Source organism: Oncorhynchus nerka, linkage group LG14, assembly GCF_034236695.1.
Source record: "Oncorhynchus nerka isolate Pitt River linkage group LG14, Oner_Uvic_2.0, whole genome shotgun sequence".
NCBI classification, from domain to species: domain Eukaryota; kingdom Metazoa; phylum Chordata; class Actinopteri; order Salmoniformes; family Salmonidae; genus Oncorhynchus; species Oncorhynchus nerka.
Window position 1 is genome coordinate 43,720,339 of NC_088409.1, and position 14,926 is coordinate 43,735,264.

A 14,926-nucleotide genomic window follows, 5' to 3' on the forward strand; every position below is an offset into this window, starting at 1 on the left:
GGATCACTGTGAGTAGTAGGCCAGTACAGAGTGACCAGAACAGTTTGTGCTTTAGTAAGTTTGGCTTCTTTGCATTTATTGCTATGGTCATTAATTGTACCACACAGATGGAAAGGAAATCCCAGAAGATTTAATTGGTTGTAGTAGCAAAGCTCTTACGGGGTTATGTATGATAGTGTATATTGCAACCAGTATGTGGGTCTACTCTGCCACTTATTGGATTGTATTTCATGTTGGTGGTAAAACAAAATATTAAAAATTCTTAACATTAAAAGTACAGAAAAAAGCTTTATTTTGTCACATGAATATAGAACCAGAACATACATATGGAAGAATATGAAATAGCTTTTTACTGTAGTGAAGAATGGCTTTTGGTTCAGTAACCATCAATCCTCTTGAGTACAAGGTCAGGATGGGAGGTGAAGAGAGGCACATTTATATAAAACACATGCAAAAGTGATTGTTTAATAAGAGAGGTGTGTCCAACACCTTTATCATCATCACATCATACAATCATGTTCATCCCATCTAGAATATCATTATACAGACATTATACATGTAATGATGCTAAATGTACTGCATGAAATAGGTGAATATCATGTGTGGACCATTATCTTCATCAGCCACAAACTAGTGGCTTGCGAAAGTATTCACCACCTTGGCATTTTTCCTATTTTGTTGCCTTACAACCTGGATGCCTTACAATTTTGGGGGGTTCGTATCATGTGATTTACACAACATGCCTACCACTTTGAAGATGCAAAATATATTTTTTATATTGTGAAACAAACCAGAAAGACAAAAAAAACAACAGAAAACTTCTGCGTGCATTACTATTCCCCCCCCCCCCAAAAGTCAATACTTTGTAGAGACACCTTTTGCAGAAATGACAGCTGCAAGTCTCTTGGGGTATGTCTCTATACACTTGGTAAATCTAGCCACTGGGATTTTTGCCCATTCTTCAAGGCAAAACTGCTCCAGCTCCTTCAAGTTGGATGGGTTCTGCTGATGTACAGCAATCTTTAAGTCATTCCACAGATTCTCAATTGGATTGATGTCTGGACATTGACTAAGACATTCCAAGACATTTAAATGTTTCCCCTTAAACAACTTTTTTTCTGGCCACTCTTCCATAAAGTCCAGCTCTGTGGAGTGTACGGCTTAAAGTGGTCCTATGGACAGATACTCCAAGCTCCTCTGTGGAGTTTTGCAGCTCTGCAGCTCCTAGACCTGGTCCCTCAGTTTTGGTGGACAGCACTCTCTTGGCAGGTTTGTTGTGGTGCCATATTCTTTCAATTTTTTAATAATGGGTTGAATGATGCTCCGTGGGATGTTCAAAGTTTTGGATATTTTTTTAATAACCCAACCCTAATCTGTACTTCTCCACAACTTTGTCCCTGACCTGTTTGGAGAGCTCCTTGGTCTTCATAGTGCCGCTTGCTTGGTGGTGCCCCTTGCTTAGTGGTGTTGCAGACTCTGGGGCTCAGTAGACAATGGGCCTGATCAGACAGCTCAGAGCCTCTGCTCTTTTCTGTCCATAAAAAAAACAATTGGGATTGGTGGAAGAGGCAGGGCAGGCCAGGAGCAAGGAAGGATGGTGTGGTCAAGCAAGGCATCCCCCGAGGCTAGACTCTGGGGGCCTTTCAGAACAAGTGTATATATACTGAGATCATGTGACTGATCATGTGACACATAGATTGCACACAGGTGGACTTTATTTAACTAATTATGTGACTTCTGAAAGTAATTGGTTGCAACAGATCTTATTTAGGGGCTTCATAGCAAAGGGGGTGAATACATATGCACACACCCCTTTTTCATTTTTCATTCTTTCAACTTTTCTGAAAAAGTCATTTACATTTTTTTAATTTCACCAATTCGAATTATTTTGTGAATGTCCATTACATGAAATCCAAATAAAAATCAATTTAAAATACAGGTTGTAATGCAACAAAATAGGAAAAACTCCAAGGGGGATGAAAACCTTTGCAAGGCACTGTATGTACACTAATGAATGAAGGACTGCTAAGCCTACAATTATGTACACAAAATATATTTATATATATACACTACCGTTCAAATGTTTGGGGTCATTTAGAAATGTCCTTGTTTTTGAAAGAAAATCACATTTTTTGTCCATTAAAATAACAGAAAATTGATCAGAAATACAGTGTAAACATTGTTAATGTTGTAAATGACTATTGTAGCTGGAAACAACTGATTTTTTATGGAATATCTACATAGGCGTACAGAGGCCTATTATCGCAACCATCACTCCTGTGTTCCAATGACACGTTGTGTTAGCTAATCCAATAATATAATTTTAAAAGGCAAATTGATCATTAGAAAACCATTTGCAATTGTTTTAGCACAGCTGAAAACTGTTGTTTGGATTAAAGAAGCAATACAACTGGCCTTCTTTAGACTAGTTGAGTATCTGGAGTATCGGCATTTGTCGGTTCGATTACAGGCTCAAAATGTCCAGAAACAAATAACTTTTTTTCTGAAACTCGTCAGTCTCTACTTGTTCTGAGAAATGAAGGCTATTCCATGTGAGACATTGCCAAGAAACTGAAGATCTCGTACAACGCTGTGTACTACTCCCTTCATGGAACAGTGCAAATTGGCTCTAACCAGAATAGAAAGAGGAGTGAGAGGCCCCGGTGCACAACTGAGCAAGAGGACAAGTACATTAGAGTGTCTAGTTTGAGAAACAGATGCCTCACCAGTTGTCAACTGGCAGCTTCATTAAATAGTACCTGCAAAACACCAGTCTCAACGTCAACATTGAAGAGGCATTGAACTGACCATCCTACCAATCCTCGACTTTGGCGATGTCATTTACAAAATAGCCTCCAATACCCTACTCAACAAATTGGATGCAGTCTATCACAGTGCAATCCGTTTTGTCACCAAAGCCCCATATACTACCCACCATTGCGACCTGTACGCTCTCGTTGGCTGGCCCTCGCTTCATACTCGTCGCCAAACCCACTGGCTCCATGTCATCTACAAGACCCTGCCTAGGTAAAGTCCCCCCTTATCTCAGCTCGCTGGTCACCATAGCATCTCCCACCTGTAGCACACGCTCCAGCAGGTATATCTCTCTAGTCACCCCCAAAACCAATTCTTTCTTTGGCTGCCTCTCCTTCCAGTTCTCTGCTGCCAATGACTGGAACGAACTACAAAAATCTCTGAAACTGGAAACACTTATCTCCCTCACTAGCTTTAAGCACCAACTGTCAGAGCAGCTCACAGATTACTGCACCTGTACATAGCCCACCTATAATTTAGCCCAAACAACTACCTCTTTCCCAACTGTATTTAATTAATTAATTAATTTTTCTCCTTTGCACCCCATTATTTTTATTTCTACTTCACATTCTTCCATTGCAAAACTACCATTCCAGTGTTTTACTTGCTATATTGTATTTACTTTGCCACCATGGCCTTTTTTGCCTTTACCTCCCTTCTCACCTCATTTGCTCACATTGTATATAGACTTGTTTATACTGTATTATTGACTGTATCTTTGTTTTACTCCATGTGTAACTATGTGTTGTTGTATCTGTCGAACTGCTTTGCTTTATCTTGGCCAGGTCGCAATTGTAAATGAGAACTTGTTCTCAACTTGCCTACCTGGTTAAATAAAGGTGAAATAAAAATAAAAAAAAATAAAAAATGGAAAGCATTAATTTCTCAGAACAAGAATAGACTAACAAGCTTCAGAAGAAAATCTGTGTTTCTGGCAATTTTGAGCCTGTAACCCACAAATGCGGATGCTCCAGATACACAACTAGTCTAAAGAAGAACAGTTTTATTGCTTCTTTAAACAGAACAACAGCTTTCAGCTGTGATAACATAATTGCAAAGGGGTTTTCTAATGATCAAGTAGCCTTTTAAAATTATAAACTTGGATTAGCTAACAAAACGTTCCATTAGGACACAGGAGTGATGGTTGCTGATAATGGGCCTCTGCACGCCTATGTAGATATTCCATGAATAATCTGCCATTTCAGTCGACAATAGTCATTTTCAACATTAACATTAATGTCTACACTGTATTTTTGACCAATGTGATGTTATTTCAATGGACAAAAAATGTGCTTTACTTTCAAAAACAAGGACATTTCTAAGTGACCCCAAACTTTTGAACGGTAGTGTGTATACAGTTGAAGTCGGAAGTTTACATACAATTAGGTTGGAGTCATTAAAACTTGTTTTTCAACCACTCTACAAATGTCTTGTTAACAAACTACAGTTTTGGCAAGTTGGTTAGGACATCTACAGTGGGGCAAAAAAGTATTTAGTCAGCCACCAATTGCGCAAGTTCTCCCACTTAAAAAGGTGAGAGAGGCCTGTAATTTTCATCATAGGTACACTTCAACTATGACAGGCAAAATGTGAAAAAAAATCCAGAAAATCACATTGTAGGATTTTTAATGATTTTATTTGCAAATTATGGTGGAAAATAAGTATTTGGTCACCTACAAACATGCGAGATTTCTGGCTCTCACAGACCTGTAACTTCTTCTTTCAGAGGCTCCTCTGTCCTCCACTCGTTACCTGTATTAATGGCACCTGTTTGAACTTGTTATCAGTATAAAAGACACCTGTCCACAACCTCAAACAGTGACACTCCAAACTCCACTATGGCCAAGACCAAAGAGCTGTCAAAGGACACCAGAAACAAAATCGTAGACCTGCACCAGGCTGGGAAGTCTGAATCTGCAATAGGTAAGCAGCTTGGTTTGAAGAAATCAACTGTGGGGACAATTATTAGGAAATGGAAGACATACAAGACCACTGATAATCTCCCTCGATCTGGGGCTCCACGCACGATCTCACCCCGTGGGGTCAAAATGATCACAAGAACGGTGAGCAAAAATCCCAGAACCACACGGGAGGACCTAGTGAATGACCTGCAGAAAGCTGGGACAAAAGTAACAAAGTAACAAAATAATGCTGAGTTGCATCCAAAGAACACCATACCTACTGTGAAGCATGGGGGTGGAAACATCATGCTTTGGGGCTGTTTTCTGCAAAGGGACCAGGACGACTGATCCGTTTAAAGGAAAGAATGAATGGGGCCATGTATCATGAGATTTTGAGTGAAAACCTCCTTCCATCAGCAAGGGCATTGAAGATGAAACGTGGCGGGGTCTTTCAGCATGATAATGATCCCAAACACACCGCCCGGGAAACAAAGGAGTGGCTTCGTAAGAAGCATTTCAAGGTCCTGGAGTGGCTTAGCCAGTCTCCAGATCTCAACCCCATAGAAAATCTTTGGAGGGAGTTGAAAGTCTGTGTTGCCCAGCAACAGCCTCAAAACATCACTGCTCTAGAGGAGATCTGCATGGAGGAATGGGCCAAAATACCAGCAACAGTGTGTGAAAACCTTGTGAAGACTTACAGAAAATGTTTGACCTCTGTCATTGCCAACAAAGGGTATTTATAACAAAGTATTGAGATAAACTTTTGTTATTGACCAAATACTGATTTTCCACCATAATTTGCAAATAAATTCATTAAAAATCCTACAATGTGATTTTCTGGATTTTTTTTCTCCTTTTGTCTGTCATAGTTGAAGTATTCCTATGATGAAAATTACAGGCCTCTCTCATCTTTTTAAGTGGGAGAACTTGCACAATTGATGGCTGACTAAATACTTTTTTGCCCTACTGTACTTTGTGCATGACACAAGTAATTTAAAAAAAATTAACTTATAATTCACATTATCACAATTCCAGTGGGTCAGAAGTTTACATACACTAAGTTGACTGTGCCTTTAAACAGCTTGGTGGAAAATTCCTGAAAATTATGTCATGGCTTTAGAAGTTCTGATAGGCTAATTGACATAATTTTAGTCAATTGGAGGTGTACCTGTGGATGTATTTCAAGGCCTACCTTCAAACTCAGTGCCTCTTTGCTTGACATCATTGGAAAATCGAAAGAAATCAGCCAATACCTCAGAAAACAAATTGTAGACCTCCACAAGTCTGGTTCATCCTTGGGAACATCTGTACAAACAATAGTACGCAAGTATAAACAACCATGGGACCACACAGCCGTCATACCGCTCAGGAAGGAGACGTGTTCTGTCTCCTAGAGATGAACGTACTTTGGTGCGAAAAGTGCAAATCAATCCCAGAACAACAGCAAAGGACCTTGTGAAGATGCTGGAGGAAAAAGGTACAAAAGTATCTATATCCACAGTAAAATAAGTCCTATATTGACATAAACCTGATAGGTCCGCTCAGAAAGGAAGGAGCCACTGCTCCAAAATCGCCATTAAAAAAAGCCAGACTACGGTTTGCAACTGCACACAGGGGCAAAGATCATCATTTTTTGGAAAAATTTCCTCTGGTCTGATGAAACAAAAATAGAACTGTTTGGCCATAATGACCATTGTTATGTTTGGATGAAAAAGGGGGAGGCTTGCAAGCCGAAGACCACCATCCCAACCGTGAAGCACGGGGTGGCTGAATCATGTTGTGGGGGTGCTTTGCTGCAGGAGGGACTGGTGCACTTCACAAAATAGATGGCATCATGAGGGTGGAAAATTATGTGGATATATTGAAGCAACATATCAAGACACCAGTCAGTATGTTAAAGCTTGGTCGCAAATGGGTCTTCCAAATGGACAATGAACCCAAGCATACTTCCAAAGTGGTGGCAAAATGGCTTAAGGACAACAAAGTCAAGGTATTGGAGTGGCCATCACAAAGCCTGAACTCAATCCAATAGAAAATGTGTGGGCAGAACTGAAAAAGCGTGTGAGAGCAAGGAGCCACACAAACCTGACTCAGTTACACCAGCTCTGTCAGCAGGAATGGACCAAAATTCACCCAACTTATTGTGGGAAGCTTGTGGAAGGCGACCCAAAATGTTTGAACCAAGTTAAACTATTTAAAGGCAATGCTACCAAATACTAATTGAGTGTATGTAAACTTCTGACCCACCGGGAATGTGATGAAAGAAATAAAAGCTGAAATAAATCATTCTTTCTACTATTATTCTGAGATTTCACATTCTTAAAGTAAAGTGGTGATCCTAACTGACCTAAGACAGGGAATTTTTACTAGGATTAAAAGTCAGGAATATTGAAAAACTGAGTTTAAATGTTTTTGGCAAAGGTGTATGTCAACTTCTGACTTCAACTGTATATATCATTTTAAAGGAGAGAAGGATCATCTTAATGTGCCACTTAACCCATTTTGTATAATTTTGCATAACAGTATGTATAATCATGCAAAATGATATCAAATGGAAATGATATCATTGTGTCATTATCTTCATCAGTCAAGCAGTACGTTCGTGCTTGTATTGTTATACACTGCAAGAGCTTTCTTCCACTCCATGACATAACTCTAGTCCAAGCCGTTAGTGCTAACGATCTGGACCAGAGCTATCCATGACATACCTCACTGAGAGATGAATTCAGATGATCTCCAGGTAGATAGCTGTTTCAGTGTTATTGTCATTGGAGGCAGGGCTTTGTCTGTCTCTTGTTCCTCTGTCCACCGTTCCCCCTTGACTCTCTCCTCCTCTTCTCTCCCCTCCTCGTCTCTCACCTCTTCTTCTCTCTCCACCTCGTCTCCCCCCATCTCGCCTCCCCATCGGATGTGTCTGAGACACAACATAATGTGGTTACTCAGCCATTCAATTGGATATTTATGTTTCAATGGATAATAAAGCTACTGTATTGCATTGTATTGTAACATACCCATTTACAAGCTAAAAAATATTTTTGGTACAATAGTAGGTGTACCTGTTTGGTCTGGACGAAAAGAGGGGTGCAGTTTTGGTAAACCAGCTGGTAACTGCCATTGTTGTAGATGTTGGTGACCTCAGTGCAGTTGATGTAGAGGGGCATCCGATCCTGGTAGATCCCCATGTCCCCAGGATACACCGGAGGTCTGCAGGTCAGCACACGTCTTTAAGGAATGAAGTTAAAGACAAGAGTTTGGATTAGAGAGGACATGATCATGAAACATCTACTTTTAAAATGTAATATTTCTCCTCTTGGAACGGTTTTATATGTTCCTCTTTCAGAATTCTATTCAATGTTATCTTAAATAAAACAACATATGTTTGATGTACTGGTATGTCATTTGGTTATTCCAAGTTTGTAAGACATCTGAAGTAACTGAGGCACAATGGTGGCAGACGTTAGAGAAGTCAGAGAAAGCAACTCTCAGAAAATATGTTTCTTACTTTCCTGACCTCTTTCGACAGCAGAACAGAAGGAGTAGAGAGAGGAGGAAGGTGGCCAAAGAGATGCATACTGCAGGTATCACTTTCCACAGCAGAGAACCTGTCAGTCAACAACAAAAACACAGCTATGTAAACTAAAGATACCACCTTTTTTGCTCTTCAACTTTCAGCAAACAGATGATCTTATCTTATATTATACTGTATTATTATATTATATTAATGGAACAGGTCAACCAACCAGTAACATTGCAGGAATCATTCATACATGAGTATTTCACCCTCATATTTTACTCACAGTACAGATGCTTCCTACAATACACCATGTATAATGTGTGTGCATCTCAATTGTGTTTCCTTGTTTCCACATGTCCTCGCCTTCTTCTCAATATATATTGGAGGACAAGGTCAGAGGATCCTTTCCTCTGACCTTCTCCTCCAATGCGTTTTGAGAAGGAAGTGAGGAAAGGGGATGTGAGGAGTAAAGGAAATACAATTAAGATGCACCCATGTATTTCTCTTGTGTGGTGTGGTGCCCCGATGCTTACCATCCTCTGCCTGAAGCAGTGTGTGGGAGTCATTGCCCAGTGCATTGATGGCGAAGCAGACTACCCTCAGTGGAGTGTCCATGTGGCCCTTCAGCGTGGCTGTTAGTGTACCATTCTCTGAGCCCACTGATGTGTTGTATCTGTATGGTGGAACACTACCGTTGACACTCCAGGTGACGGCAGGCCGGGGGTTGGAGTCTACAGAACAGCGACACAGAACCTCCAACCTTTCCACAACACAGTAGGAGGAGAGATGGAGGATGACAGGCTTGTCTGGGGGATAGAAGAAGGAGAGCGAGAGAGAGAGAGAGAGAGAGAGAGAGAGAGAGAGAGAGAAAGAGAAAGAGAGAGAGAGAGCATCATGGAAGTATCAGGGACGTTAGAGTACCAAAATATTGTTCTTGTATCACAATGTAAAGTGTACAAGTGTACAAACAGCAGCCATTTAAATCCATATGCAGGAATTGGAAGCAAAATAATCGATCAAACATTGACTGTATAGAATGCTTACATTGAATGTTTAAGGAAGTCAATCTGGACTCTGCCCGTCCAATTAGGTTCTGGGCTGTGCAGCGGACCCTCATGTCTCGGGTCACATTGTACACCCGGACCGTAAATGTGCGCTGGTGAAGGTCTACAGTTAGCCCATGTTGGGTGTATGACCACCTGTACTCTGTCACAGGCGGGTCAGCTTTACAGGAGCAGGCCAGTAACACGTTCAACCCCTCCTGGACAGTCAAGGTATGGACCTGGACTGTGACATCTTTTGGAGGGACTAGAGGAGAGATGCAATAGCAATCAAGGCCAGTATTCATAAAACATCTCTGAGTTGAAGTCCTGATCTAGGATCAGCTTCCCCAGCCTATAAAATATTTTTAATTAAGTAAAATCTGATCCTAGATCAGCAGTCTGAAACACCATGAATATGGGCCCTAGCTTAGCATTGCAAACAATCATACATTTATATAGAAAGTACTTACATGTCACATGGAGCTCCTTTACGGTGTATACTCTTCTTCCTCCTGGATATACTGCCTCACACCTCATTCTGGGTTTGATGCGATACGATGCGATAAAGGTGAGAGAGGTCTGTAGTGTAGGCCCCTGACCCTGGGGCTGGAGTACATGAGGCTCCCCGTACTCGCTGCTGTTCTCCTGAGCTCCTCTCTCCCACCGCCACTGGAGGGTGGGGGCCTGGGAGGGACAGGAGTAACTGATGCTGCAGTTTAGTGACACCATCTGTCCTTCTGTAGCTGCCCTCACACCACTGATCACTGGGAGCTCTGGGGACTCTGTCAGTGATGGGGACAAAGAGAGATAAGAACTGACTTGATGAACATAGTCTAAATGGGGATAAAGTAAATGTTTCGTCCATTAGCATTAGCGATAATTTAACTCAGGTTGTGTAAAAATTGGTGTATTAACATGAGCCATATAAAATAACCCTCTTATCACGTATTAAACATGTTAACAACGAAAATGATAGCAGTTACTATTTCTCTATATAATAACAGATGAGAGGCAGAGATTCTGTTAAGTAACAATAGATTATAAAACATTATGAACATCTGCTCTTCCCGTGACATAGACTGACCAGGTGACCAGGTGAAAGCTATGATCCCATATTGATGTCACCGGTTAAATCCACTTCAATCAGTGTAGATGAAGGGGAGGATTTTTAAGCCTTGAGACATGGATTGTGTATGTGTGCCATTTAGAGGGGGAATTGGCAAAACATACGTTTTTGAACGGGGTATAGTAGTTTGTGTGAAGAACTGCAACGCTGCCGGGTTTTTCAAGCTCAACAGTTTCCCACAGTTTCACCACCCAAACGACATCCAGCCAACTTGACACAACTGTGGGAAGCATTGGAGTCAACACGGGCCAGCATCCCTGTGGAACGCTTTGACACCTTGTAGAGTCCATGCCCAGACGAATTGAGACTGTTCTGAAGGCAAAGGGGGGGATGCAACTCAATATTAGGATGGTGTTCCTAATATTTGGTATACTCAGTGTATGTAATTCTGTGCAATGAGATCCCTCTCACCTGACACAATGATGTTGACACTCCTCTCCTTCCCCCAGTCTTTCTGTCCATGGCCCTTTAGCGCCAGCTGATAGACATTGGAGTCAGCCAGGTGGACCCTGTCAATCATTACAGAGCAGTCTCCATCGTCCGTGTTTCCCCAGAGGGATGTCCGGCCCTGGAACTCCTTGCTGACCGTGGATTTGTCATCCGAACTGAAAGCTGTACTCCGCAGGAGGAAGATGTGACCATTCCTGTAGCGCAGCCTCACGCCCACCACCTTCCCCATGGAGTGAGAGGCTGGAGGAGTGAAGGAGCAGGGGATGACCACGCAGGAGCCTGCCAAGGCAGGGACATAGTTTGGGACAGAGGGCACTGGGGACACAGCATAGGTGTCCTTCCAGAAGCCTGTTGGGATGAAGTAGCAGAGAAACATGAGCTATACCAAAAGTTAAAGCCCCGTAGTGCAACAATATGACTTGGCAACAATGTGACTTTGCAACTATGTCACTGTCTGGTAGATGTGAAGAAGATACTGTACAAGTAAAAATAGTAGCACCACACTTAAAACAGAACAGAAGTAACAAATAGCATCCTACAGACAATTAATCCTAGCTAAAACTAAATCTTAAAGTCATGCTATGGAGGAAGAACATTGTGTTCACAGTACAATCAATTATCAATGAACAATGAAATGAAATCGAATTGTACAACATTAAAATAATGACTCTCTGTCCGGCTGTTTGTTGCCGGGTAGTCTGGTACAATGTGGCATGGTGGGACATTTCACAATAGAGATAAATTAAGAAAAGGGGAAGGGGCATGTTTCGTTTTGCTTTGCTTGCATTATCATCCTACTGTACGAACGTGGTCTCTGCGCTTTAACTCCTTATTCTGTCCCCTTTTACATTGTTGAATACACAATTGCATCAGTGAAATGGATAGAATTGTACAGAAGTAATTTTCCCTCTTTTTATAATAGTCCTGGGCCTCAATACATGGGGCAAACTGCTCTGCAGCTCATTTTTGTCATATCTAAAAAATATATATATATTTGTCAATATATCCCTTACTTTATGTTAAAATGCCACAATATAAAACTGGATTACTGGTCAAATCTCCATGTTGCATCATATGTAATGTTATGTCAATGTAAGCAAGTGACCAACTTACAGTTAGTTGAGGAGTTGTTAATTAAGATAAACAATTTTGACTATCCCTATTATCCTAGTGATAAGGCTCTTCACATTTTAAAACATGGCAGTTAGTATTTAAATATAACATCATAAGCAACTCACCAAAGATCACAGTACACAGCAGGAGCATTCTGTCCAGACACATGACGAGAAGCATGCTCAACAGACACAACAGAGGGAAGGATGGTGTGATGGAAGAAGAGGCGAGGAGGAAGTTGTTTTGGTTTCATAATGTCACGGTGACATGAACTTATTTTAAGACCCCTAACAATTTCCCCAATAGTTTAAAATACTATACAGTTACGCTAACACATTTCAAAGTACGTCTCATATAATATTGGAATTTGTAATGGTATTATTGTAATACATAGGCCTATAAAACCCTCCTTGGCTGGCACACCACTTGCTATTGGCTTATGATCTTTCCTATGTTACTTGGTCATCGCTCATCCATATATTTATATGTACATATTCTTATTCCATTCCTTTACCTAGATTTGTGTGTATTAGGTAGTTGTAGTGGAATTGTTAGACTACTTGTTAGATATAACTGAACTGTCGGAACTGGAAACACAAGCATTTCGCTACACTCACATTTACATCTGCTTGCCATGTGTATGTGACCAATACAATTGAATTTGATTTGATTTTGATACATTGTGAGTCTGCGCATTGCACGGGCCAAGGTGAAAATACAGGAAGTGATGATCCTACAATCGTATGAGAAGAATAACTGTTAATACAGTCAGCCATTTTAAAAGAGACCCATCACCCCTGAGACGGAGGAATCCATTGCCTAAGTGCCTAAGGAAAGAGAGACATCAGCAGTTATGTGTGTGAGGAGATGCATGAGGACAGGTGTGACTCACACCCATGCTGCTAGCTGTTTCCTAACATCACTAAATCTCTTCCCATTGACTCCCACTCATTATTAGCTGTAGGCCGTTGCATTCATGCAGGGAAAACAATCTTATTTTGGCATAAATGTAGGTTGATAATGTCGATTGTAAAATTCTATAGAAAGTTCATAATTAATCAGATAAATAAATAGTGTGACCTGAATTTTAGCCACTGACGTTTCATAGGTGGGCTACAGAAAACTATTTTGAACCTTCCAACAAAGTCCCTATTGCTAGTTTTAAATAAATATACTGAATAATATCAATGCACAAGCCAGGACAAACAACATTGCATGGAATGTTTTTCATGTAAAGCTGTAGTTCTGAAAATATCTATGAAAAAAAATGTGAGGTCAAGAACGAGGTGAATAAAATGAATAAATGTCATAAAAACTCTGCATGACTAAAGGTCAAGAGGGAGAGGGTTCAACCCGTGTTAAAGGTGCAAAATAAGCAGTTACTTGGAAATTAAAAAGTAAATATATATATATATTTTTAAATCAATTCAAGCTCCTAATACAGGAAAGGTAGAGTGAACAGCAGCCAGGCTGCAGACAAAACAAAAAGAAAGGAAAATATCACTATTTTACTTGTTTATCTTTATTGTGCATGTAGAGTGAGATTGTAGACTGGAGCAAATGGTATCATTCCAAGCACAATACAATCAGTTTTGGGAAAGGGGCCAAAATCAGAGGAGGCTTTCACAATCACAAAGTTGACTCATGGGTATTCTGTATACCCCTTATATTCTACATATGAATTAGTCTGACCAATCGGAATCCGCGCTTCAAGACTGTTTTGACTCAGTGGGTGAGTTTATAAGGAAGTGCATTGTAGATGTTGTACCCACTGTGGCTACTAAAACCTACCCTAACCAGAAACTGTGGATGGATGGCGGCTCTCGCGCAAAACTGAAAGCGCGAACCACCACATTTAACCATGGAAAAAGGACTGGGAATATGGCCAAATATAAACAGTGTAGTTATTCTGGGGTGGCAGGGTAGCCTAGTGGTTAGAGCATTGGGTTAGTAACCGAAAAGTTGCAAGTTCAAGTCCCTGAGCTGACAAGGTACAAATCTGTTGTTCTGCCCCTGAACAAGGTAGTTAACCCACTGTTCCTAGGCCATCATTGAAGATAAGAATTTGTTCTTAACTGACTTGCCTAGTTAAATAAAGGTCAAATTCAAAATTCTCTCCGCAAGGCAGTCAAACAAGTGAAATGTTGGCATAGGGACAAAGTGGAGCCGTGATTCAACTGAGATGTATGTGGCAGGGCCTACAGGAAATCACAGACTACAAAAAGAAATCCAGCCACGTTATGGACACTGGCATCTCGCTTCCACAAAACACCTTCTTTGCCTGCTTTAAAGACAATACAGTGCCACCGTCATGGCCCGCTATGCCCCCCTTTTCTCTGTGGCTTTTGTGACTAAGACATTTAAACGTGTTAACCCTCGCAAGGCTGCTGGCCCAGATGGCATCCCTAGCCGCATGCTCAGAACAGCCAGCTGGTGTTTATGGACATATTCAATCACTCCCTATCCCAGTCTTCTGTCCACAAATGCTTCAAGATGGCCACCATTGTTCATGTACCCAAGAAGGCAAAGATAACTGAATTAAATTAATACCGCCCCATGGCACTCACTTCTGTCATCATGAAGTGCTTTGAGATACTAGTCAAGGATCATATCACCTTCACCTTACCTGCCACCCTACACCCACTTCAGTTTGCATACCACCCCAACAGGTCCACAGATGATCAATCGCCATCACACTGCACACTGCCCTATCCCATCTGGCCAAAAAGAAGGCAAAGAATGCTGTTCATTGACTACAGCTCAGCATTCAACACCATAGTACCCTCCAAGTTCATCATTAAGCTTGAGGCCCTGGGTCTCAACCCCACCCTGTGCAATTGGGTCCTGGACTTTCTGACAAGCTTCCCCTAGGTAGTGTAGGTAGGAAACAAAATCTCCACTTCGCTGACCCTCAACACTGAGGACCCACAAGGGTGCGTACTCAGCCTCCTCCTGTACTCCCTGT

General features: G+C 41.2%; 1 protein-coding gene across 1 annotated transcript; it reads right to left on the bottom strand.

The window, feature by feature from the left end:
* Positions 1 to 268: 268 nt before the first annotated feature.
* Positions 269 to 12,160, bottom strand: LOC115142064 (sialic acid-binding Ig-like lectin 5). Its single transcript, XM_029681539.2, has 8 exons — positions 12,087 to 12,160; positions 10,810 to 11,196; positions 9,743 to 10,054; positions 9,274 to 9,537; positions 8,763 to 9,035; positions 8,218 to 8,317; positions 7,772 to 7,937; positions 269 to 7,629 (listed from the first exon to the last, which is right to left on the bottom strand). The coding sequence occupies exons 1-8, from the start codon at positions 12,139 to 12,141 to the stop codon at positions 7,441 to 7,443; spliced, it is 1,746 nt and encodes a 581-aa protein (XP_029537399.1). The 5' UTR covers positions 12,142 to 12,160; the 3' UTR covers positions 269 to 7,440.
* Positions 12,161 to 14,926: the final 2,766 nt, after the last annotated feature.